Genomic DNA, 27,555 nt, shown 5'->3' on the forward strand with positions numbered 1-27,555 from the left:
GTGGGCTCGCCATCCGACACGCTGTCCATCTGCGTTGTCATCGGGTCGCTCTCCGGCGCCGCCGGCACTCCGTCCTGCTGCTCCTCCGACACTGGGTTTGTCATGGAGACACTGGACGGAGAGGTGGGACTGAGCCCGACTGATGTGACATACACAACCTTCTCTCGGCTCCTGGTCACCTTCACTCGCCGTAGAGCCAGGTGGAGGCGTACAGACAGAGCAGGATGACTGCCCCGCCCACCCTGAGAGCGGCTCCGACTGCTCCACCGCCGCAGGCCTCGAAACATCCCATAATACAACAGGAGCATAACGGGACATGGCACGAAGAAGGAGCAGATGGACGAGTACACCACGAACCGCTTGTCCTCCAGTTTGCACACGCTCGGATTGCGACCCGCCACCTGGTTCAGACCGAAGATCACCGGGCTTGCCACGCTGAGAGACAGCACCCAGGTCGCTGCAATGAGCGCCAACTGACGGACGCTGAACTGGTTTCTGTTATACTTCAGAGGAACAACTACAGCGATGTACCTGAGACACACACAGATGAGACACAACACTGGTGAGACACAACACAGGTGAGACACAGACAGGTGAGATGCAACACAGGTGAGACACAGACAGGTGAGACACAAGACAGGTGAGACACAAGAGGTGAGACATAAGACAGGTGAGACACAACACAGACAGGTGAGACACACCACAGACAGGTGAGATGCAACACAGGTGAGATACAGACAGGTGAGACACAAGACAGGTGAGACACAACACAGACAGGTGAGACACACCACAGACAGGTGAGACACAGACAGGTGAGATGCAGGCAGGTGAGACACAGGCAGGTGAGACACAGACAGGTGAGACACGAGACAGGTGAGACACAAAACAGGTGAGACACACCACAGACAGGTGAGACACAACACAGACAGGTGAGACACAGACAGGTGAGACGCAGACAGGTGAGATGCAGGCAGGTGAGATGCAGGCAGGTGAGAAACAACCAGGTGAGACACAGACAGGTGAGACACAACAGGTGAGACACACACAGGTGAGACACAACACAGGTGAGACACAGACAGGTGAGACACAACCAGGTGAGACACAGACAGGTGAGACACACACAGGTAAGACACAACACAGGTGAGACACACACAGGTGAGACACACACAGGTGAGACACAACACAGACAGGTGAGACACAGACAGGTGAGACACAACACAGACAGGTGAGACACAGACAGGTGAGACACAAAAGGTGAGACACAGCCAGGTGAGACAGACAGGTGAGACACAACACAGGAGAGACACAGACAGGCTAGACACAGGCAGTTTAGACACAAAAGGTGAGACACAAGACAGGTGAGACACAAGAGGTGAGACACAAGACAGGTGAGACACAGCACAGACAGGTGAGATGCAGACAGATGAGACACAAACAGGTGAGACGCAGACAGATGAGACACAGACAGGTGAGACACAACACAGACAGGTGAGACACAACAGGTGAGACACAACACAGGTAGGTGAGACACAGACAGGTGAGACACGCACAGGTGAGACGCAGACAAGTAAGACACAACACAGACAGGTGAGACACAACAGGTGAGACACAACACAGACAGGTGAGATGCAGACAAGTGAGATGCAGACAGGTGAGACGCAGACAGATGAGACACAGACAGGTGAGACCCAGGCGGGCAAGACACAGACAGGTTAGACACAGATGGGTGAGACACACACTTGTGTTTGGACTCACCTGTCCACACTGATGGCACACAGGTTGAGGATGGAGGCGGTGCACAGCATCACATCCATGGTCATCAGAGCGTCACAGAGGGCGGTGCTTAACGTCCAGATGCCGCCCAGAAACTAAACACAACACAGACACACGGATGAACTCATGTCCTCAAAGTGCTGTTTAAACACCAGTCTGTCCTCATAAACACAACCGTCCTCACAGGCCTCAGATTAGATCTTTACATTCTAACATGTCCTCACATTCTAACATGTCCTCACAGTGCTGGTATAGAGTCACACTGACCTCAGAGTAGACATAGAGCGGCAGCACCAGCAGCGCCAGCAGCAGGTCAGCGGCCGCCAGGCTGATGATGAAGTAGTTGGTCGCGGTTTTTAAGGATTGCTCAGTGAGCACGCTCAGACACACTAGGACGTTGCCCAGGATGATGACCAGGATCAGGGGCACGCCGAGGACCAGGGCCAGATAGTTGTAGTTCTTCAGGTGCGTCTCACCTGGCGGGCTGCCAGCTGTCACATTGTCCATGATGGAGGCCCCGGACTCAACATCTGGACAAAAGATGATTTCCTGTCAGTGTGTGTCATAGAGTATGGTGGTGTTTACCTGTCCCAGGTGTTGCTGCGTTTGTGTCCAGGTCTCACCTTGTTGTTACCTGTCCCAGGTGTTTTCTCAGTCCTTGGTATGTTTCGGTCTCAGTACTTTGACGACAGACTGAGTTGATGTTTATTCGATGTTTCTCTTCACTCATGATGATGTCTGCCGGTTGTTGTTTTTCTTCTGGTGACTGTCAACAAACAGGTAAACAAGTAAATGTAGTTTATTTTGACTCACTGCAGTGTGGATTCATGCGCTGCTGAAAATAGTCCCAACAACGTCACATTTGTTCCCTGTTTGTGTTGTTGTTGTTGTTGTTGTTGTTGTTGTTTGTTGATAGAAACAACAGGGAGCAGCAGTTTTAGGAGGTGAACTGGAAATGGTCTCGTCTGTGTTTTGTACATTCAGATTTCTGACATCATAAACACATCTGGGTGTAAATTAAAACAGAGACAGTTGATTGGTGCTGAGGCTGCTGCGCTCTTATTTTGGTGGTGACATGAGGAAGTGGCGCAGTGGTATTAAATGTGAAAAGTCTCCTCTCAGACTGAATCAGATCACAGAGCTGCACTCATCCTGTGAGGCTGCTTCACCGTTACCATGACGACCACAGGACCAATGCAACATGTACACGCCACCTGATTTAAAATGTAAACAACAACGTACGATAACAGCTTCACTGTTACCATGACAACACACAGTAAATATAGACAACCAGGTCAAAGATTCATTAAATGTCTACAGTTCATGTGTTCATGTGTACTGCTGGGTGGCTGTGGCAGAGTGGGTTGTTCACCAATCAGAAGATCAGCGGTTCGATCCCCGGCTCCTCCAGTCTGCATGTGGAAGTATCCTTGAGCATGATACTGAACCTCAAATTGTTCCTGATGTCTGCTCTATCAGTGTGTCAGTGTGTTAAAAATCGAGGAGCAGGTGGCACCCTGTATGGTAGCCGCGGCCACCAGCGTGTGAGTGTGTGTGTGAATGGGTGAATGTCATATAGTGTAAAAGCGCTCTGAGTGGTTGGATGACTAGGAAGGATCTGTACAAGTGCAGGTCCATCCATTGTACTCAGGTACAGTTCATGTGTTTCTGTGTGTAAATTAAATAAAATTATATTTGAAGTTGTGACTGATGTCATCTCATTGGTCAACATCAGATGATGTCACAGCAGCTGGAGGATCAGCTGTGATGACTCTGATTATTGTTTCTGTCATATGATCATTTTATTTTCAGTTATGTATATTTAGAACATGGCACTCTTAAATACTTGATTCTGACTGGTCAATCAACAAAATTCTGCGGTGTTTATTTCCTGAGGTATCACTGCTGCTCTGCTGCTCCGTTGCTAGGGACGCCATAGCAATGGCCTTAGACTGAGGAGCATCGAAATCAGTTAACGTTAGTCCACACAGCTCTCCCAAGCTGTCCTGGAGAGCAGGCGGATCATGTCGGTCACTGGCCATAAATGTGAGGGCAGCCTTCGCAGCTACTGGGCACCCAGCATCTCTGACCAGGAGAAGTGGAGTAAAATCCTCTCCTCCGCTCCTGTTTGTCTGGTGAACGCCTCTCCTCTGTCACTACACTCTGCCAGCAATTTAATAATATTGATGCCAGTTCTAACATTTGAATGTTTAAAGCCCAGCATACACTGTACGATTTTTAAAATCTTGTTGTTAATACCAGCTCACACTGTACGAGTGAATTGTCTGTGATGTGCGGCCAAAGCTCACGATTTATGTGCTCACACTGTACGTTCCGATCATCAAGCACGACCAGAGAGCTCACACTGTACGGGTGAAAACGGCTCGTTGGCCTCTGCTGACTGTCTTGCCCGTTGACAGCTGTCAATAAATATACATTTGAAAGCTCCGATTTGTTCAGGAAGTGCCGATGTTGCCAACGAAGCAGGACAAGTGGTTTGCTTTGATGATTTACGCTATACTGTGTTCCGAAACGTCCAAAAAGAAGAGGCGTCGGCACATATGGACTCGCAGATGGCTTGAAAGACGTGGACAGTATGGTTTGTCCATTTTACAACGAGAGTTGGAGGCAAGCTGGCTACAGCCGGGTGCACCCTGTGTGTGTGTGTGTGTGTGTGTGTGTGTTGTACCTCGTCTAGCGTGCTAGCTTGTATGTTTGTTGCGCTTCGTCGCACGACGAAGCGGAAATCCGGTCCAAGCGTCGGCAGGTCGTGCGTCTCAAAAATCGGGTCAAAACCAGTCAAAAATCATACAGTGTATGCTGGGCTTTAGTCGTAAGCCATGTTCTAAGCGAGATAATGTATAGTGAGCCAGTGACAGTTGAAAAATAACTCCCTGCGGGGGAATGGAACCCTGATGTGTTCCCCTGTCAGGAGTTATTTTTCAACAGTCCCCGGCTCACTATACATTATCCCTTACGTAACATGTAGTGTTTTTATATCTCTGTGTTAAAACAGTTTTTAGTTTTGGATTAATTTGGTGTATTAACAGTCGCCATCTAAACTCTAAGCAGAGTTTAGAGACGATGGTTCTTCAGCAGTAGAGTTTAGAGATGATAGTTCTTCAGCAGCAGATTTTAGAGGCGATGGTTCTTCATCAGCAGAGTTTAGAGACGATGGTTCTTCAGCAGCAGAGTTTAGGGACAATGGTTCTTCATCAGCAAAGTTTAGAGACAATGGTTCTTCATCAGCAGAGTTTAGAGACAATGATTCTTCATCAGCAGAGTTTAGAGACAATGGTTCTTCATTAGCAGAGTTTAGAGATGACGGTTCTTCAACAGCAGAGTTTAGAGACGATTGTTCTTCATCAGCAGAGTTTGGGAAAATGGTTCTTCACATGCAAAGTTTAGAGACAATGGTTCTTCATCAGCAGAGTTTAGAGACAATGGTTCTTCATCAGCAGAGTTTAGAGACGATTCTTCGTCAGCAAAGTTTAGAGACGATTGTTCTTCATCAGCAGAGTTTAGAGACAATGGTTCTTCATCATCAGAGTTTAGAGATGATTATTCTTCATCAGCAAAGTTTAGAGACGATTGTTCTTCATCAGCAGAGTTTAGAGACGATGGTTCCCCATAAGCAGAGTTTAGAAACAATGGTTCTCCATCAGCAGAGTTTAGAGACGATTGTTCTTCAGCAGCAGAGTTTAGAGACGATGATTCTTCATCAGCAGAGTTTAGAGACGATGGCTCCCCATAAGCAGAGTTTAGAGACAATGGTTCTTCAGCAGCAGAGTTTAGAGACAATGGTTCTTCATCAGCAGAGTTTAGAGACGATGGCTCCCCATAAGCAGAGTTTAGAGACGATGGTTCTTCATCAGCAGAGTTTAGAGACGATGGTTCTTCATCAGCAGAGTTTAGAGACAATGGTTCTTCATCAGCAGAGTTTAGAGAGGATTTTTCTTCATTAGCAGAGTTTAGAGACAATGGTTATTCATCAGCAAAGTTTAGAGACGATGGTTCTTCACGTGCAAAGTTTAGAGATGGTGGTTCTTCATCAGCAAAGTTTAGAGACGATGGTTCTTCACATGCAAAGTTTACAGACGATGGTTCCTCATCAGCAGAGTTTAGAGACAATGTTTCTTCAGCAGCAAAGTTTAGAGACGATTGTTCCTCATCATCAAAGTTTAGATACGATTGTTCCTCATCAGCAGAGTTTAGAGACAATGGTTCTTCACCAGCAAAGTTTAGAGACGATGGTTCTTCATCATGAAAGTTTAGATACAATTGTTCCTCATCAGCAGAGTTTAGAGACAATGGTTCTTCACCAGCAAAGTTTAGAGACGACGGTTCTTCATCATCAAAGTTTAGATACAATTGTTCCTCATCAGCAGAGTTTAGAGACGATTGTTCCTCATCAGCGGCACAGTTTAGAGACGATGGTTCTGCATCAGCAGAGTTTAGAGATAATTGTTCATCATCAGCTAATGTCGGCTCATCTTGTTGGAAACAGAGTTTTCAGAACGATCTGAAGTTTGCTGAGGTTTTTACTTTTCAAACATTTATCTCATTATTAATTAATATGAACATCAGACACTGTAACATCATATATGACGTAGGTGCGGACATTACCAGTCTCTGTCAGCTCTGCTAAATTGTGAGCACTTTCATGTAGGAACTATTTCCTGTCTGCGGAACTACAACCACCAATCACTGTGCAGAAGGAAGCCTGCAACTAGTCGTGGATGACAGGATCATATAGCGTGAGACGTAAACATTAACAGTGTCCTCCTCGGCTGATGTTAGCGAGCTCAGTGACATCAACCAATGGAGCTTCTCAGAGTCGAGGACAGATCCTGTAGACGGAGGACACTAGGGCCCAGTCAGAGACGTCACCTGGACTGTGAAGAGGCTTATGGAGCTCAGGTGTGTTGGCCTCAGTCCTGATCCATGATCACTGTCGTGCACACGCTGCTGAGGTGAGTTTTAGAGAGAATGATTTTATCATTGATGTCGTGGTGATGATGAGGTTTTTATTTAGATGTGGAATTTGTTGTGTTTTTATGGTAAAATAATTGATGTGATTTTACCTCTGAGCAGGTTGGTTTGTTATCATGTGGATTTTGTTTTGGGTTAATCGATGATTCTGATTGGAGTGTCCTGCAGTGAGACGCTTCAACTGCTTTCATTAAGTTTCTGTCAGTGAGTTTAATTCAGGTCTGGCAGGACGTCAGGATGTCAGGACATCAGGACATCAGGACATCAAGACATCAGAACGTCAGAACGTCAGGAAGTCAGGACATCAGAACGTCAGGACATCAGAACGTCAGGACGTCAGAATGTCAGGACATCAGAATGTCAGGACATCAGGACATCACAACGTCAGGATGTCAAAACGTCAGGACGTCAGAACATCAGAACGTCAGGACATCAGGATGTCAGGACATCAGGACGTCAAGACATCAGGTGGATGTCAGGACATCAGAACGTCAGGACGTCAGGTGGATGTCAGGACATCAGAATGTCAGGACATCAGAACATCAGGACGTCAAGACATCAGGACATCAGGACGTCAGGACATCAGAACATCAGAACATCAGGACATCAGAACGTCAGGACGTCAGGACATCAGGACGTCAAGACATCAGGACATCAGAACGTCAGGACATCAGAACTTCAGGACGTCAGGACATCAGGACGTCAAGACATCAGGACATCAGAACGTCAGGACGTCAGGACATCAGAACATCAGGACGTCAAGACATCAGGACATCAGGACGTCAGGACATCAGAACATCAGGACATCAGGACATCAGAACGGCGCTGCGCTGCGGTTGCTTGGGGGGCGGGGTTTGGTGGGGGCCCGTTGGGTTTCCTTGGGGCCCACCTGGCCCGCTGTCCATGGGCTTTGGGGGCCTCGCTGTGCCAGGGTCTGGTTGGCACTACCTTCTAGCCCCTCTCATCCATCCCTCCAGCCCTCGGGCCGGGCCTACACTGGCCTGGCCTCCTAAACCACATTTAGTTCACTTACCACACATTTCACACTTTTAACGCACCACATACATTCACTCTTTGAGGTGCAGACCACTGATGGATTGGGGGGCTTCACGATGGGGCAGGCTATGGGACAGTGGTGTCCTGTAGCCCTCCATACTGCCCCCCAGCCCATCCTTATCTGTCCTCCAATTTTAAAGCACCACACACACCTACATCTTGGGGGACAGATGGGAACAGGTTCCAGGGGCCTTATGGCTGCACAGGCTGCAGGACAGCAGTGTGCTGTAGCCATCAGCCTTGCCCCCACCTGTCTCCTATGTCCCTCAATTTTAATGCACCACATCACATTTAGGGGCACTCACATTCACACTCACGGTGTAGGGTTAATGTTTCTCCATCAGAGATCAGAGAATCATAGTAAAGGGGGGGGGGGGGGGGGGGTAGTGGGTCAACACACACGCTGTAGATACGCATGGTATGGCTCGTGAGGCCCGGCCCTCCCGGGCTGTGAGTTGGAGCCAGGGAGCCCATTTACATCATGGTGGTGTGGGTGGTGGTTGGGGGGGTCTGCGTTGGATGGTGGGTGGGCGGGCCTTCCTGCCCCGCCCATCTGGGGTATATCTCTGGCTCTCTGGGGGTGCTGGCCATTGCAGCCCCGGGTCCTTGGGCCTGCGTGGTGTCCTGTGGCCTTTGCGGCTCCCTGGGCGTGGGGTCTGGGCACTCCTGCGGCCTTGTGGTGCCTTACCGGCCGCCTGGGCTGGGACATTGACCCTGGACCCTGGTGATGGTTCTCATAAACACATTGGAAGGGTTCAAATACACGCGTGCATGTTCGATACTTCAGCTCCATGACGCATCGCAAAGAACCGATGGGATCACTTAAAAGGGGCTCAGTTGCTTCCCGGTGTCGGGGGGGGGGGGGCCCGTGGCCCTGTGGCGGGTGGGCTGGATGCCGCCCTGGAAGCTCTGCGGGTTCCTGCCGGAGGGGCAGTTGCTTCTCAAACCTACCACACTGCTCTGACAACTCTTCTCCACAATCGGGCTTTCCTCGACCACCAGGACTCTCACATTTCTGGTTTCAGTATAGACTTCTCTTTTGTTTTTTTTTGTTGTGTTTTTTTTTTTTTAATTATTTTTTAATTATTATTTTTTATTATTTATTTATTTATTTTCCGTTTTCTTTTCTTTATTATACATTTATTTGTTTATTTTTGGTAATCTGTATGGAGCACAACAACCTCAAGGCCACAATAGCTTACACCCTTTTGTGGCGCTAAGCTACAAAGATTAATGCAGACAGGTATTAAAAAAAAAAGGACATCAGAACGTCAGGACATCAGGACATCAGAACGTCAGGACGTCAGAACATCAGAACATCAGTACGTCAGGACGTCAGAACATCAGGACGTCAGAACGTCAGAAGGATGTCAGGACATCAGTACGTCAGAACGTCAGAAGGATGTCAGGACATCACAACGTCAGGATGTCAAAACGTCAGGACGTCAGGACGTCAGAACATCAGTATGTCAGAACGATGGAAGTAGCTGTCCTTTCATGTTGGCATGATCAGCAGCTGGTTGGTATTGTTTAACAGCACCTGGCAGCATCAGGAGGAAATATGGGGGGACAACAACAAAAGTTAAAGGGGCGCAGAAGTCTGAGTAGAAGGGTGTTGTACCGACGTAGTGCTTTTATTTTGAAAGAGACTGTATCAAACTGTACATTTCCTGTGAAAACAGAAGTGTATTTTGAAAACAGACAATGCATGTAACAGGCTGAAGTTGACACGGCGTCCCAGAACGTCAACAACCAACACACCCAGGGTACCTTGGACGTCATATGTGGACATGGACATGTGACGAGTTCACAGTGAGGATGTGAACAACGAGACAGAGGAACAGATGATGTAGACAGGTGAGGCGCATCAGGTTGAACTGCTCAGTTACAGGTGATCCTGACTAATGTTGGTCATGTGACTGATGACTCAACGTTGACTTTTAGTTTCAGTCGGGACATAAACCGACTGTTTCCTGGTTAAAGTCGTCTGATTGTTGGACACGTCCATGTCCCTCCTGTAAACAGACTCAGCTGGTTTATATATCAAAGGGTTAAAGACGTTAAAGGTCCACATGTGACCACTGAGCTGTGAGACCTGAAAGATTCAACAGTCCATCTCAGTCTGAGTCTCTCAGAGAGACATACCCATCTCTTTATATTTATATATGTCCTGTATATGTACAGATCAACATGTGTGGACAGATTTTATATAAATATAAATAAAAATAAGATAAATGATGACAAGGATGAAACTCAAGATTCTTCAAACTGAGGGACAGATATTTATACAGTCGATATAATTAAACAGTTGATGATGGATGTTTTACCTTCGTGTCTTTAAGAAAAAGAAACATATCGTATCGTAAGAGTGGGAAATATAAATAGTACGAGGGTTTTTTTTGGGGAGTTTTTCCTGATCAGCTGTGAGGGTCCTAAGGACAGAGGGATGTCGTATGCTGTAAAGCCCTGTGAGGCAAATTGTGATTTGTGATTTGTGATATTGGGCTTTATAAATAAAATCGATTGATTGATTGATTAATAAATATATGTGTGTGTGTGTGTGTGTGTGTGTATTTCTATATAAAAGTTGTTTTTCAGAATAAAAGCATCAGTAAATATAAACAGATTCAGACTCACAGTTTTAAAAAAACAAACGTCTTGTTTTCCTTCAGTTTCTGTTTTTCTGCTTTTCAATCAGATTTTATCCTCAAACGCCCTCCTGCTGCTCCTGGTTCAGCCTCCTCCTCATGTCCTCCTCCTCCTGTTCTTCTTCCTCTGTTTCTCCTCTTTCTCCTTCCTTTAGTCCTCCTCCTGTTCTCCTCAGCTTCTGTTTCACTTCTCCTCCTCTGGTGCTCCTTCACTTGTCGTCCTGTTCTTCCTTAAGTTCTCCTCCTCTTCGTCTTCTCGTCAGCTCTGAACTGACGAAAAACTTTTCTCTTCTGGTCTATAAAAAGATTTATCACCTCCTCCCTCCTCTCCCTCCTCTCCCTCTCTGTGTGTCGGAGCTCTGTGATTGGCTGACAGTCGGTGATGATGTCACAGCCCTCCTCTCTGGTTCCTCCTCACCTCTCTTTGTTCTGCTCCATCTCTTCTTCTGTGGTGTTTCTACCTGCTCAAATTACAGTTATTATGGTGATGATTCACTGTCACACACAGATGAGGAGGACAGGAGTGTCTGTTAGCAGGAGAATATTAGGAGAACTTCAGGAGAACTTCAGGAGAACAAAAACCTATCTATAACCTGATCAATAACCTGATCAGTCAGAGGCTGAGAGCAGCTCCAGGCTCAGTGACAAAGAACAGACACTGACTCTTACAGAGGTACCTGAACACATCACGTCTCCATGGTGACTGAAGTGAACGTGTTGTATAAAAACTGTCACTGATATGTTCACAGTTTATTGATCAGACCTGATCTATAATCAGTCATATTTAAATCATGGCTGGCGACGCTGAGTGGTGACCTTTGACCTGTGGAGAGCATTGTGTGTGTGTCTGTGTCCACTCAACATGTTAATGAGCTCATTTACATGTGTGAGAGGAAGCAGCACATGTGTTCTTTATTAACGTCTCATACATTATTCATACAGATCTGCAGCCGCAGCCGCGCTCGCAACTCATTTTAATTATAAAACACTCTGTAACTACACCAACTAGTCTCATGTTTTAATTATATATATATATATATATATTCTCTCTGTGTAGATATACGTGTGTTTCTGCTGCTGCGCTCACAACTCATTTTATTTATAAAACAATAATTCACCCTGTCACCATGCTGACACATCACATCATATAACATTAGATATAACCTGTATAAACTGTGACAGTATATGAGACATTAAAGCAGCTGATTGTTTTGTTCTTTACGACGTCTTGTCATGTTTCTCTGCTGTGAATGAACAGATCGATGTTGATCTGCTGTTATTGATTGTCTCAGGATAAACTGATCGATTGATAAACACTCAGACGTCTGACCAGGTTTCACTGATGAAGCTGCTGCGTCACATTCATCTCCTCTAATAAATCACCAATTGATTATCGAGCAGGTTAAACGTCTGCAGCTCAGTCGACACACACACACACACGTCAGTCTCTTCTTCCTCTGTCTGTGCTGACGGACATGTGACTTCATGTTCATGTGACTGAACCTTTTCAGCCAATCAGATTCAGTTTCCCTTAGAAGAATCACTTCCTCTTTCAGTTTATTGATAATGATCGATTGTATCTTTGTTACAGGTCGTCAATTAAACGACTTTTACTTTGAAGAGACACTTCCTGTCAGCTTCAGTCTGTGGAGTTTAACGGACCTCTGAGATCAGCTGATGAAGACTTCCTTCATCTTCATCACACCAATAGTGAGTAAGGCAAACACCAACACACACATATATCAATACAGCGTCATTTTCATCTTCATCTTCATCTTCACCTTCATCTGTCTGTGGTATAAACATCTCCGTATGAACTGATGACATATCGAATCCTCGAGGACTGTTTTAACGTTCATGACATAGTTTTCAGACGTAAACACAACATTCAGATTCTTCAGTCGGAGAAAAGATTCCATGTTTAATGATGTTTAAACCTGTCAGACGACACTCAGGGCACACTGGGTTTCAGCTGTGATGTTTAAACCTGTTAGACGACACTCGGGGCACACTGGGTTTCAGCTGTGTTGTTTAAACCTGTCAGACGACACTCGGGACACACTGGGTTTCATCTCTGTTGTTTACACCTGTCAGACGACAGTCGGGGCACGCTGGGTTTCAGCTGTGATGTTTAAACCTGTCAGACGACACTCGGGGCACGCTGGGTTTTAGCTGTGATGTTTAAACCTGTCAGACGACAGTCGGGGCACACTGGGTTTCAGCTGTGATGTTTACACCTGTCAGACGACAGTCGGGGCACACTGGGTTTCAGCTGTGATGTTTAAACCTGCCAGACAACACTCGGGGCACACTGGGTTTCAGCTGTGTTGTTTACACCTGTGTTGTTTACACCTGTCAGACGACAATCGGGGCACACTGGGTTTCAGCTGTGATGTTTAAACCTGTCAGACGACATTTGGGGCACATTGAATTTCGTATGTGTTTTATTGACTTTGTATTTATACGTCTTTATTAACATCATATGTAAAGTTCAGTGCTGAACAGACAATCTGATGGATGCTGATGATTCTACTGAAGGAAATTCAGAATCATCTTAATGACCTCAATCAACAAATCAACCAAACAAACAGCACTCAGATGTCTGACAGTTTTTGTCAGTGATCAGGAACATGAACACAGGAAATATTAGATATAAATAAATAAACATTAAAACATTTTACGCAGCTCCGTCAGTCACAACTCAAACATTTAAAGATCATTTAATAATGATAATAATTAAAAATAAAAGCAGTAAATAATAATTCAGACGTGGATCTTTCTCTCCACCTGCTGGTCCCTTTTATTTTTCATCTCATGTGGATCATTATTTAGTTTTTACTGAAGATTCAGCTGCAGAAAATACAGAAATATTCAGATTATATATAATGTAATATGATATAAAATAATATAATGTAATATATTATATAATATTAAATAATATAACATAATAAAGGATAATATAATGTAATGTAAAATAAAAAATAAAATAGAATTAAAATAAAATAATTTCATATAAAATAATATAATGTAATTCCATATAATATAATAAAATATAATATAAGATAATAAAATATAATTTAATGTAAGATAATATAACATGTTTGACATGTGACAGCCCACAGCACAAAGTGTTGACAGCATCACATCAGAATTTATTACACATATTATTATATATTGTATATATGACATTACATCATGTTATTATAATCATAATTGAATGAACTACAGCTCCCAGAGTGCATTTCACCAACAGACATCCAATCACACAGCTTCAGGAAGTGTCAGACGTATTTTAATTTCAACGGTTTATTTAATGGAGCCCAGAGACTTTCCAGACTGATGATGTCATCGCTCAGGATCTAAGCACCAGTTTGTTTCTGACCAATCAGCTTTACTGTCTCTGAATACCCATGAACCTCAGCACCTGTCACCATGGAGACCAGTTCATGTGATGATGAAGATGATGATAATGATGATGATGATGATGATGAAGATGATGGCTGCTGCGTCCTGTCACTTCTTTCCGACACCAAACGGGTCAGTCGTGGCGCCGCCGGCTGTCTCGTCTCCACTCTGCAGGGAGGAGCCGAGGTTCGCTGTCAGACAGGTGGGGAGGACGCACTGTGGACTGTACATCACAGGTGAGACACTGTGGACAGACAGGTAGAGACACAGACCACAGGTGAGACACTGAGGACGGACAGGTAGAGACACAGACCACAGGTGAGACACTGAGGACGGACAGGTAGAGACACAGACCACAGGTGCGACACTGAGGACGGACAGGTTGAGACACAGACCACAGGTGTGATACTGAGGACGGACAGGTAAAGGCACAGAGACCACAGGTGAGACACTGAGGATGGACAGGTAGAGACAGAGACCACTTTGACTCCGCCTACTGCTATTTAAGCAAGTACAGGTGAGTCAGATGTGTACAGGTAAACCAGATCTGTACAGGTGAGTCAGGTGTGTACAGGTGAGTCAGATGTGTACAGGTGAGTCAGAGGTATACAGGTGATTCAGATGTGTACAGGTGAGTCAGATGTGTACAGGTGAGTCAGAGGTGTACAGATGAGTCAGAGGTGTACAGGTGGGCCAAATGTGTACAGGTGAGTCAGAGGTGTACAGGTGAGTCAGAGGTGTACAGGTGAGTCAGATGTGTACAGGTGAGTCAGATGTGTACAGGTGAGTCAAATGTGTACAGGTGAGTCAGGTGTGTACAGGTGAGTCAAATGTGTACAGGTGAGTCAAATGTGTACAGGTGAGTCAGGTGTGTACAGGTGAGTCAAATGTGTACAGGTGAGTCAGAGGTGTAAAGGTGAGTCAGATGTGTACTGGTGAGTAAGAGGTGTACAGGTGAGTCAGAGGTGTAAAGGTGAGTCAGGTGTGCACAGGTGAGTCAGATGTGTACTGGTGAGTAAGAGGTGTACAGGTGAGTCAAATGTGTCCAGGTGAGTCAGGTGTGTACAGGTGAGTCAGAGGTGTACAGGTGAGTCAGGTGTGTACAGGTGAGTCAGATGTGTACTGGTGAGTAAGAGGTGTACAAGTGAGTCAAATGTGTACAGGTGAGTCAAATGTGTCCAGGTGAGTCAGGTGTGTACTGGTGAGTCAGATGTGTACTGGTGAGTAAGAGGTGTACAGGTGAGTCAGATGTGTACAGGTGAGTCAAATGTGTCCAGGTGAGTCAGGTGTGCACAGGTGAGTCAGGTGTGTACTGGTGAATAAGAGGTGTACAGGTGAGTCAGATGTGTACAGGTGAGTCAGATGTGTACAGGTGAATCTTACACTTTCTCCATTGGAAGAACAAACCTGAAAAACAAACAGAGTCAAGTTTCAACAGATTTTAAAGGTACAGTAAATAAGTCAGTAATAAATCTACGTACACGAAAGTGGAGACACCCGTGATGTTCGTTCTGTCTTCCATCGTGTTGTTCATCATATCGTTCATTGTGTCGTTGGTCGTGATGTTCGTTGTGTTGTTCATCAGGTTGTTCATGGTGTTATTTGCTGAGACGTTAACAGTGTTTTTCAGCGTGCTGTTCATCATGTCGTTGTTGGTTGTGATGTTTGTGTTGATGTCTCTGAGGAGGTAAACAAATCAACTTCTATTCATCTCAAAGTGAAGTTTATCCTAAAACAGCTGTTTTTGGTAATCAAGACGATTTTACTGATGAAGGTCAGGGAACATCTGATGTGTTTAATGTGTCGTATTCTCTGTTTGTGTGTGTGTGTGTGTGTGTTATTGTTTGTATGTGTGTATTCAGTGTGTAGTTGTGTGTATTAGTGTGTGACCTTGTAAAGTTGCTCTCGGTGTTGTTGCCGTGGTGACGAGACTCGAACCTGCAGACAAAACAGAAACAAACATCACAACAAAATTTTATTTATTTCTCAAGTCACATTTTATTTTTAATGAGTGTTTGTGTCAGAGGGTCGTTTACGTTCGTCACAGCTGATCGGCACAAACAAACAAATAAACACAAATTCAAACCTGTTTAATTATAATTTTAATAATGACTTTTTTAAAAATTATATCTGCATGTCAGATCTGACACAGAAATTATCTGTATTGTTATAATATCATTATCAATTAATTTAATATTCATTTCTTTGTTTATATAAGTTTATAAATCACATCTCATACATTATGTAAAATGTCTTCATGATGAAAAAGTGCTCAGATATTTTCCTCCGTCAGAACTGATCTGAAAATATAAATATAATTAAAATGTAAATGATGTCTCGTCATGATTTAATAACTCTGATACAATTAATTTTATTTATTATTATTATTTATTTTATTTTATTATTATAATCATGCCTGAGAGTCTGATCATTACATCATGATTTATAGATCATCTTTAATGATCAGATATCAAATCACTTCAGACTCACCTGCTGGAGTTTGTCTCTCTGTCAGAGTTCATATCATCACTGCTACAGACAGGAGACATCACCATCACCATCATCATCATCATCTTCATAATCATCACCATCATCATCATCATCATCATTATCATCACTATCACCATCATCATTAACTTTTCTCCTTTGATCTTCTGATCAGATATCAAAGTTTAACTTGTTTAAATCTCACCTGTTGAGTGAAGGAGGAAGAGGACCAGCAGAGACAGATGTCATCATCATCATCATCATCATCATTGTCGTCATCATCGTCATCATTGTCAGAGACAGAGCGGCAGACTGAACGGACTTCATCATCTGACCACAGACAGACAGACGGACAGAGAGGAGGGCAACTGTATTTATACTCTGAGTGTGATGGACCTGAGGTCAATGTGAAACTCTTCATCATCAGTTGAAGGCCTCATCTTGTCAGGTCTTCATCATCTGAAGGTCTCTGCGTCCAGTCTCAATATTGACTCTGTTCCTTTATCTCCTGTCCTGTCTCCAGGTCCATGAGAACCATGTGACCTCTGGACCGCTCTGTCACCACGGAAACAAGTGGAGTTTCAACTCAGATACGATGATGTCATCATGATGTCAGCAAAAGGTGAAACCAGTTGTTTTTTTCTGTTGGTCTCTTCAATCTTAGTCTCTCTCCGTGTGGATCGATGATCAACTGAAACTACAACCTTCTTGTCAGATAGAGACAACGGACAGAGTGGAACCTGATGTGAAGTCTGATATAGACCACAGCCTGAGATCTGTGTGCTCAGGTACACTCAGGGTCTGAATGTCTCTGTCAGGAGACAGACGGCCGAGGATTCTGTTTCTGGACTGACGAGTTCAATAACTCGTACTTTGGGTTGTTACTGCAGCCACTGTGATGGAGTCTTATAAACCCAGGAGGGCGGGGCACAAGTAAAAATCAGTCAATCAAAGTGTGCAGAGTGACACACTGAGAGTATAAGTGTTAATTAAAGAAGAGATGATGTTTGGGTTTTATTCTGACCAGGAGATGGACGCACTAGTTAAAATTACAAATGACCTTCTGATTGCTTCAGACAAAGGACTCGTCTCTGTACTTGTTTTATTAGATCTTAGTGCGGCGTTTGACACAATTGACCATCAAATTCTGCTACAGAGACTGGATCACTTAATTGGCCTAAAAGGTTCTGCACTAAGCTGGTTTAAATCTTATTTATCTGATCGTTTTCAATTTGTTGACGTTCATAATGAGTCATCCTTACGTACCAAAGTTTGTTTTGGAGTTCCGCAAGGTTCTGTGCTCGGACCAATCCTATTTACTCTATATATGCTTCCTTTAGGTAACATCATTAGAAATCACTCTGTAAATTTCCATTGTTATGTGGATGATACACAGTTGTATTTATCGATGAAGCCAGAAGAAAGTAATCAATTAACTAAACTCCATAACTGCCTTAAAGACATAAAAACTTGGATGAGCACCAATTTCCTGATGTTAAATTCAGACAAAACTGAAGTTATTGTTCTTGGCCCCAAACAACTCAGAGACTCTTTATCTGATGACATACAGTAAAAAACTGGAGGCCTGTGTTGCTGCTCTGCACTGATTACAAGCTCCTCTCTAAAGTGTTGGCGTCCAGGCTGAGTAAAGTGATGGGACAAGTCATTCATTGTGATCAGACCTACTGTGTTCCAGGTAGGTTAGGGTTACTGATAACATTACTTTGATCCGAGATTTGTTGGAGATTTGATTCAAGATTCAAGATTCAAGATTCATTTATTTAGTCCCGAAGGAAATTTGTGTTGGACATACACAGGCTGCTACCTAGGACATAACACATAACATAAACAAGAAACACAAGTGCTGACAGTGCAGACATAAAGACATAAAGTGCGGTCGTAAAGTGCATACCTAAATTCCATACCCACATACGCCATACAGACATACAGTACAGGCCAAAAGTTTGGACACACCTTCTCATTCAATGCGTTTTCTTTATTTTCATGACTATTTACATTGTAGATTCTCACTGAAGGCATCAAAACTATGAATGAACACATGTGGAGTTATGTACTTAACAAAAAAAGGTGAAATAACTGAAAACATGTTTTATATTCTAGTTTCTTCAAAATAGCCACCCTTTGCTCTGATTACTGCTTTGCACACTCTTGGCATTCTCTCCATGAGCTTCAAGAGGTAGTCACCTGAAATGGTTTTCCAACAGTCTTGAAGGAGTTCCCAGAGGTGTTTAGCACTTGTTGGCCCCTTTGCCTTCACTCTGCGGTCCAGCTCACCCCAAACCATCTCGATTGGGTTCAGGTCCGGTGACTGTGGAGGCCAGGTCATCTGCCGCAGCACTCCATCACTCTCCTTCTTGGTCAAATAGCCCTTACACAGCCTGGAGGTGTGTTTGGGGTCATTGTCCTGTTGAAAAATAAATGATCGTCCAACTAAACGCAAACCGGATGGGATGGCATGTCGCTGCAGGATGCTGTGGTAGCCATGCTGGTTCAGTGTGCCTTCAATTTTGAATAAATCCCCAACAGTGTCACCAGCAAAACACCCCCACACCATCACACCTCCTCCTCCATGCGTCACAGTGGGAACCAGGCATGTGGAATCCATCCGTTCACCTTTTCTGCGTCTCACAAAGACACGGCGGTTGGAACCAAAGATCTCAAATTTGGACTCATCAGACCAAAGCACAGATTTCCACTGGTCTAATGTCCATTCCTTGTGTTTCTTGGCCCAAACAAATCTCTTCTGCTTGTTGCCTCTCCTTAGCAGTGGTTTCCTAGCAGCTATTTGACCATGAAGGCCTGATTGGCGCAGTCTCCACTTAACAGTTGTTCTAGAGATGGGTCTGCTGCTAGAACTCTGTGTGGCATTCATCTGGTCTCTGATCTGAGCTGCTGTTAACTTGCCATTTCTGAGGCTGGTGACTCGGATGAACTTATCCTCAGAAGCAGAGGTGACTCTTGGTCTTCCTTTCCTGGGTCGGTCCTCATGTGTGCCAGTTTGGTTGTAGCGCTTGATGGTTTTTGCGACTCCACTTGGGGACACGTTTAAAGTTTTTGTAATTTTCCGGACTGACTGACCTTCATTTCTTAAAGTAATGATGGCCACTCGTTTTTCTTTTAGTTAGCTGATTGGTTCTTGCCATAATATGAATTTTAACAGTTGTCCAATAGGGCTGTCGGCTGTGTATTAACCTGACTTCTGCACAACACAACTGATGGTCCCAACCCCATTGATAAAGCAAGAAATTCCACTAATTAACCCTGATAAGGCACACCTGTGAAGTGGAAACCATTTCAGGTGACTACCTCTTGAAGCTCATGGAGAGAATGCCAAGAGTGTGCAAAGCAGTAATCAGAGCAAAGGGTGGCTATTTTGAAGAAACTAGAATATAAAACATGTTTTCAGTTATTTCACCTTTTTTTGTTAAGTACATAACTCCACATGTGTTCATTCATAGTTTTGATGCCTTCAGTGAGAATCTACAATGTAAATAGTCATGAAAATAAAGAAAACGCATTGAATGAGAAGGTGTGTCCAAACTTTTGGCCTGTACTGTACAATCATAAAGTGCATACCTAAGTGCATACATACATACATACATTACCGGCCTGTGTTCAACAGGGTAATGGATAGTGGAATGAATGAAAATTTATACCTATTCAAAAACCTTTTTTTATTTTTTACTGGGATTCTGTAACGTCTGCCAGAGGGTAACAGTTTGTATTCTGAATTTAACACGTTGTTTTGCATCAAAGTTGGTATCATATCAATTGACCAGGAAAAAGCTTTTGATCGTGTCAAGCATGAATATTTATGGCTCACTTTAAATGCTTTTGGTTTTAGTCCTGGTTTTATTGACAAGGTTTTGTATTGTGACATTCAGAGTGTGCTGAAAATTAATGGTGGTTTTAGCACTCCTTTCCAGGTCCAAAGAGGAGTTAGACAAGGCTGTGTCCTTTCAGGTATGTTGTATTGTTTAGCAATTGAGCCTTTGTTGCATAAACTTAGATCTGACCTACGGGGTCTGACTATTCGTGGTTGTACTGCACCTTTAAAATTGTCTGCTTATGCAGATGATTTGGTCATTTTGGTGAACAGTCAGCAGGATATTGATATTTTGGTGAGAAATGTCGTCCAGTTTGGTTTAATGTCCTCAGCCAAGGTCAACTGGGATAAAAGTGAAGCTCTCAGTGTTGGAGCTGTATTAGAGAAAAAGCTCAGTTTGCCTTGGGGGTTGATTTGGAAGAGGGGGGGGGGGTGAAATATTTAGGTGTGTTTCTAGGGGATCAGTCTGTTGTCCTTAAAAACTGGGATAATGTTCTCAAAAAGGTCAAGGGTCGATTAGCTAGGTGGAAGTGGACTGTAATGAAAATGTCAGGGTCCTTTAGTTTCATCTATCTTGTGGCACCACCTGTCAGTTGTTGACCCCCCACCAGACCTGCTGTCTAAGATCCAGGCTCTTCTTGTGGATTTCTTCTGGGACAAACTACATTGGCTACCTCAGAGTGTGCTGTATCTGCGGAGGGATGAAGGAGGACAGGGCCTGATCCATCTGAGCAGCAGGGGGGCTACCTTCCACTTCCAGTTCCTACAAAGGTTCCTGTGTGGTCCTACTGATTTAGTGTGGAGGCCTCTGACTTGCGCTATCTTGAGCCAGTGTGGTGGACTGGGACTTGACAGATCTTTGTTTCTCATGGATTTACAGCAGCTTCACATCAAGGAGTTTCCTGAGTACTATCGTGGAGTGTTTAGGGTGTGGAATCAGTTTAAAAAAGTGAGACTGGGACATCACTGCTCTGCGTTCTGGCTGCTCCAGGAGCCAGTCATCCATGGGACTCGGTTCAGTACAGTCTGTTGGGTCGGGCCGACTCTGCTCAGGCGGTTCTGTGTGTCTAACATAGTGACTCTGGGACATGTAGTTCAGCTTGCAGGCGTAAACATGGATAATGCAGCTCCTCTGGCTTCTTGGTTAGAGGTGAGGTCAATGCGGATTATCACTCTGTTGCTAAATAAATGGAGAGATACTCTTTCAGATAGCAAGAAGAATTTGTTAAAGCAATATTGTGATGGTTCTATTAAGCTTGATGAAAATGATGTTTTACCTTCCATTAATGTTTTCCCAGATTTTAGGGACTGTACAGGTCTTTTTTGAATAGTGGGAATTCCTCTGGTGTGTCTTTTCAGGATACAAATGGAAAGTTTTGCACAGGGACAAATTAAATGGTAAAGCTGACACTCCACGGAGAGCTCACTTAGGTCTGAGTGACGATGTTGGACCTGAGTGGAGGGCGCTCTATAAACCACCATTGATTAAAAGGGCTGCTGATCTGCAGTGGAGGGTTTTACATGGTATTATAGCGGTTAATGCTTTTGTATCAGTTATTAATTTGGATGTTACCCATATTTGCCCGTTTTGCAGAATTCGTGAAACTGTTTTTCATTGTTTCATGGAGTGTTGTCGACTGCTGCCACTGTTTAGCATGCTTGGAAATGTGTTTGGATTGTTTGGGGAAACTTTCACTAAATGCATGTTCACTCTGGGCTACAGGTACTCTAAGAAGACCAAAGACAAATGCCAGCTTTTTAACTTCATTCCGGGAAGGGCTAAGATGGCTGCGTGTCTGAGCAGAAGAAACCGACTGGAGAATGTTGTGGATGATAATGCTGTTTTAGTGTTTGTAAAAATGTTAAAAACTCAGTTAAAGATTGATTTTAACTACTACAAAATGATGAAGGATCTGGAAACATTTCGCAGGGTGTGGTGTTACAGTGATGTCCTTTGCAGTATTGTTGACCATGAGCTAATTTTTGGGATTGTGTTGAGATGAATTGGATTCTCTGAATCTTTGTTTTATTGAACATGTCCTGTTTAATAATTTGATTTTTAATAAAGTATTGTTAAAAATCAAATCTCTCTCTCTCTCTCTGTCTCTCTCTCTGTCTCTCTCTCTGTCTCTCTCTCTCTCTGTCTGTCTCTCTCTCTGTCTCTCTCTCTCTCTCTCTCTCTGTCTGTCTCTCTCTCTGTCTGTCTCTCTCTCTCTCTCTCTCTCTCTCTCTGTCTCTCTCTCTCTCTCTGTCTCTCTCTCTCTCTCTCTGTCTCATTGTGTCATACGGATTACTGTTAATTTATCATGTTGATCTGTTCTGTACGACATCTATTGCATGTCTGTCCGTCCTGGAAGAGGGATCCCTCCTCAGTTGCTCTTCCTGAGGTTTCTACCGTTTTTTCCCCATTAAAGGGTTTTTTGGGGAGTTTTTCCTGATCAGCTGTGAGGGTCATAAGGACAGAGGGATGTCGTATGCTGTAAAGCCCTGTGAGGCAAATTGTGATTTGTGATATTGGGCTTTATAAATAAAATTGATTGATTGACCAGGTGTTTTAAATTGTAGCCCTGTCGTTTTTTAACATTTAATCTGTTTATATTTTAATATTTAGTAATAAAGTGTTTTTAGATTATTCATGTGTGTCTCTGCATCAGCTGCTGTCGCCGTGGCAATGTTTACATTGTTTGGTTTGGTGCTCCGCCCCAACACGTAAGCCGGTAACAGGTAGAAAGATGCAGGTGTTGCCGTCGGAGTAGACAAGTTTTCTTTCTTTAATGTTTGTTTGTTTGTGTTTGCTTGTTTATCTGCTTCCTCATGACACTAATCACCACTGGCTCAGGTTGAACCCAGTCACACGGTCAGGATAGCTTCAGGTGTGGTTCATGTGTTTGCAGTGAAGATCATCACTTGTGAAAACTTTAGAGCGGAGTCAGCACCTCTCGTGTGAGATGTGTTGACTGCAGTGAACACTGCTGTGACACTGGAACTGAAACCTGCCCTGTGAGAGACACCTGGGGGGGAGGGGCAAATAATCCTTTTTGTTTGTTTGTTTTCTTTTTTGTTTTTTTGTAAAAACAATGTTGATTTTTTTTATACACTTTGATATTTGTTTGTTTTGTTTGTTTTCTTTTTGTTTTTTTAAACACTGTTGATTGTTTAAGCTCTGTGACGTCATCAGGAAGCACTACAATGAGCTGATGACCCAGTTGTTGTTCTTCTTCGGCCAATGGCCAGGAATTCAAGCAATTCATTAAGGAAATGGCTGTAAGACCGGATATAGTGTGTGTTCAAGAAACCTGGTTAAAATCAAACTTAGACTTTGTGGTACATGGGTATACAGTGATAAGGAGAGACAGAAATCAGGGGGGAGGTGGAGGGTGTGCTACATTCATCAAGCAAGATATTCCATATAGGGTACTAGAAAAGGGGGATGATCAAGAATACATTGTGGTGGAAGTGTGGGAGAGAGGGGAGAAGAACAAACAGGCTCAAATGGGAAAGTAGTTGAAGAATTGATGGATGAAAGGAATTTGGTATGTATGAATGATGGGAGAGGAACCAGGGTGAACATAACTGCAGGTACTGAGTCAGCATTAGACATTACTTTAGTGTCTAGCTCCATTGCTGGAGTTAGTAACTGGGAGGTCTGGACAGATTCAACTGTAGGTAGTGATCACTACCCAGTGTCATGTTTGGTAGGAGAGAGAGTGGATGCAAATGCTAATGCACAAATCTCAAAGTGGGTTTTTGCAAAGGCAAAATGGGATTCGTTCCAGGAGTTAAGTGAGGAAACAATGAATGGAATTGACATGTCTGGAGATATAGAGGAAATAAATAATCAGGTAACCTCAGGAATTATTAGAGCAGCAGAGGGAGCTATTCCCAGGAGTAAAAATATGATGAATAGGGAGCTGGTACCATGGTGGACAGAGGAATGTCGTCAGGCTGTTAGAAATAGAAACAGAGCATTTAAACAACTTAAAAGAACTCATAACATGCAACATTTAATCCAGTATAAGAAGGCACAGGTAGTAGTGAGAAGAACAGTACGCCAGGCTAAGAGGGCAAGTTGGAGAAAGTTTTGTGATAGAATAGGAAGAACAACACCTGTGGTAGAGGTATGGGGAATGATAAAGAAGATGGGGGGAGACAGAAGGGTATGGGATTATCCAGTCATGACGTCTGGGGAGGAAACAGCAGTCTCCAACAGAGATAAGGCAGAAATCATGGCAAAGACATTTGCAAAGATACATAGTACAGATAACCTGTCAGAAGAGGGGAGGAGGAAAAGAGAGAGAACAATGATTCAGTATCCAGGTGTGTTAGACAGGAGGGAAGAAACAGGTGAAGCAATTGATGAACCATTTACATTGGCAGAATTGACGAGGGCCATAAATAAATCAAAACCAACATCTCCTGGGAAAGATATGATATGTTATGTGATGCTAAAACACCTAGGGGAAGGAGCTTTATTAAAGTTGCTGCAACTTTATAACAAAGTATGGAAAGAGGGAAGGTTACCAAGTGCATGGAAAGAGGCAGTAGTGATTCCTATTAGAAAACCTGGTAAGGATCCTTCACAACCCACTAGCTATAGACCAATAGCGCTAACATCAAATCTCGTACTCGTACTCGTACTCGTCGTCCTCCGCTTATCCGGGTCCGGGTCGCGGGGGCAGCAGCCTCAGCAAAGAAGCCCAGACAGTCCTCTCCCCAGCCACTTCCGTCAGCTCTTCTGAGGGAACCCCGAGGCGTTCCCAGGCCAGCCGGGTGATGTAGTCCCTCCAGCGTGTTCTGGGGCGGCCCCGAGGTCTCCTCCTGGTTGGACACACCCGAAACACCTCCCAAGGGAGGCGTCCAGAAGGCATCCTTACCAGATGCCCGAACCACCTCAACTGGCTCCTCTCGATGTGGAGGAGCAGCGGCTCTACTCCGAGTCCCTCCCGGATGTCCAAGCTCCTCACCCTATCTCTAAGGCTGAGCCCAGCCACCCTGCGGAGGAAACTCATTTCAAATCTGTGCAAAATAATGGAAAGGATGATAACAGAGAGATTATTGTATGATCTTGAGAAGAGAGAAATGCTGGCAAGTTATCAAAATGGTTTTAGAAAAGGAAGAAATACAATGGATGCAGTGATTAGGTTAGAAACTGAGATAAGAAAGGCACAGGCAAATAAAGAGTCAGTAGTTGCAGTGTTCTTTGACATCGAAAAAGCCTACGACATGATGTGGAAAGAGGGACTGTTAATAAAGCTGTGCAAGATGTGTGTAAGAGGGAAGGTTTTTAATTGGATAAAGGATTTTCTGTTTGGAAGGAAAATACAGGTAAGAGTTGGATCAGATTTATCAAGTCAATATGCAGTTGAGAACAGGACTCCTCAAGGTAGTGTGATTAGTCCGTTACTCTTCACTATTATGATAAATGATGTGTTCTCAGAAGTGCCAGAAGATATAGGTAGGTCACTCTTTGCGGATGATGGGGCGCTGTGGAAAAGAGGAAGGAATATCGCGCATGTAACTGGCAAAGTGCAAGGGGCTACTGATGAGGTGGTAGAGTGGGGTTGGGACTGGGGGTGTCGGTTCTCAGTGGAGAAAACCCAGACAGTTTTTTCCAGCAGGAGAAGAACAGAGGAAGGAATGAAACTAAGGATGTATGGGAATGACTTAGAAAGAGTTGGAACATTTAAATTTTTGGGAGTAGTATTTGACTCACGGTTAACATGGGCAGGTCATATTGGCAGAATAGAAGAAAAATGTAAAAAAGTGATAAATGTATTGAGATGTCTGACAGGTAGGGAATGGGGAGCTAGTTGCTCAGCACTAAAAAGAATATATGTGGCTCTGATAAGATCGGTGTTTGAATATGGCAGTATTGCCTATGGATCAGCTGCCAGGTCTCATCTTAAGAAGCTGGATGTGGTTCAGGCACAGGCATTGAGAGTGTGCAGTGGGGCTTTTAAAACAATGCCAGTACCTGCTCTACAGGTAGAGATGGGAGAGATGCCACTGGGGCTGAGAAGGAAGCAGCTGATGGTGAATTACTGGGCACATTTGCAGGAACACAGTGATTCTCACCAGACTAAAGAAGTCCTGCGGGAGTGCTGGGAGAATGGGAAAAGTCAGAGGGAAAATTTTGGGTGGGTAGGGAATGATGTGGCAAATGAACTGGGAGTCTTAGGAGTGAGGATAAGCCCCACAGTAGTGTATCCAGCGATACCACCATGGTTGCTTTTGTTGCCTGATATAGACTTGTGTTTGTTAGAGCTTAAAAGAAAAGAAAAAGGTCAAACAGACTTGGTAAGTGCTTTTAAATGTCAAGTAATGGGAATGTATAGTGATTATACAATTGTGTATACTGATGGAGCTAAAGAACCTGAGACAGGAGTGACAGGATTTAGGGTGGCTGTGCCAGCAAAGGGAATTGGGATAAATAGAAGGTCGTCATATATGATAGGGGTCTACACGGTGGAGATGCTGGCAGTGCTGGTGGCGTTAAGATGGGTGGAAGAGGCTAGACACACCAAGGTACTGATTTGCTCAGATGCTTTATCAGTTTTAGCAAACTTGAAATCATTTCATTCTAATAGCTGTCAAGACATTTTATATGGAGTTTTGCAGTCACTTACTAGAATAGTGATTAGAGGGAGTCTGGTTAAATTTATGTGGGTACCAGCACATGTAGGGGTGAAAGGGAATGAGAGGGCAGATGAGTTAGCGAAGAGGGCGTTAAGAAAAGGAAGAATAGAAATGGAAGTAAGTATCAGTAAGGCGGAGGTTAAGAGTGTCATTTGGGGGAAAACCAATCAAATGTGGCAAGAGAGGTGGAACAGAGAGGGCAAAGGGAGGCATTTATTTCACATACAAAACAGCATCGGGGTCACTAGGGCAGGTATGGGGCACAGGAGAGAGGAAGTGGTGACAATGAGGTTAAGGCTAGGGCACTGTTCACTTAATAAGTCACTTAAACTGGTAGGGAAGCATCACACAGGACTGTGTGAGAGGTGTCAGGAAGAGGAGGAGTCAGTGGATCATGTACTTTTGAGGTGTAGGGCATATGGGGCACAGAGAGAGGTCATGAGGAATAGTCTGAGGGAGTTAGGGGTCCAAGAGTTTAATTTAAAAGGAGTAATGGAAATGAGTGAGAGAGCGCGAGTCAGGGTAGTAGTGAAGTTTTTAAGGGACACAGGGCTTTTTTATAGGGTATAAGGTAGGTTAGGAATGGTGTAGCTATATAGGGTAGGACTAAATGTGTGTGTGTGGGTGTGTTGTGGGGGGGGCTATTGTCTGGTCCATACTCCAGAGCAGAAGGGGGCGGTAATGCACCTATTGCTGGATGCCAACCGCCGT

General features: G+C 44.1%; 2 protein-coding genes across 5 annotated transcripts in view; both read right to left on the reverse strand.

Moving 5' to 3' along the window:
- The window catches only part of drd4-rs (dopamine receptor D4 related sequence), a 28,054-nt gene extending 17,327 nt beyond the window's left edge, over positions 1–10,727 (reverse strand). Inside the window, exons 1-5 of the mRNA XM_033615081.2 lie at positions 10,459–10,727; positions 2,397–2,539; positions 2,041–2,303; positions 1,756–1,868; positions 1–531 (exon numbers count right to left, since the gene is read on the reverse strand). The exon at positions 1–531 is cut by the window's left edge and continues 113 nt beyond it. Of these exons, the coding sequence (XP_033470972.2) occupies positions 1–531; positions 1,756–1,868; positions 2,041–2,280 (884 nt within the window). The 5' untranslated portion in view covers positions 2,281–2,303; positions 2,397–2,539; positions 10,459–10,727. The remainder of the gene's footprint in view (positions 532–1,755; positions 1,869–2,040; positions 2,304–2,396; positions 2,540–10,458) is intronic.
- Positions 10,728–13,739: 3,012 nt separating this feature from the next.
- Positions 13,740–16,729, reverse strand: LOC117249148 (uncharacterized). 4 transcript variants are annotated; one of them, XM_078165359.1, is made up of 6 exons: positions 16,567–16,729; positions 16,365–16,403; positions 15,765–15,812; positions 15,356–15,553; positions 15,258–15,281; positions 13,740–14,118 (listed from the first exon to the last, which is right to left on the reverse strand). In XM_078165359.1, the coding sequence occupies exons 1-6, from the start codon at positions 16,689–16,691 to the stop codon at positions 13,983–13,985; spliced, it is 570 nt and encodes a 189-aa protein (XP_078021485.1). In that variant the 5' UTR covers positions 16,692–16,729; the 3' UTR covers positions 13,740–13,982. The 4 variants fall into 4 exon arrangements, with proteins under 4 accessions (XP_078021485.1, XP_033470444.1, XP_078021486.1 ...); XM_033614553.2 differs by having other exon boundaries at positions 16,365–16,406; positions 16,567–16,728; XM_078165360.1 differs by lacking the exon at positions 16,365–16,403 and having other exon boundaries at positions 16,567–16,728.
- Positions 16,730–27,555: the final 10,826 nt, after the last annotated feature.

Source organism: Epinephelus lanceolatus, chromosome 23 (assembly GCF_041903045.1).
Source record: "Epinephelus lanceolatus isolate andai-2023 chromosome 23, ASM4190304v1, whole genome shotgun sequence".
Classification (NCBI taxonomy): domain Eukaryota; kingdom Metazoa; phylum Chordata; class Actinopteri; order Perciformes; family Serranidae; genus Epinephelus; species Epinephelus lanceolatus.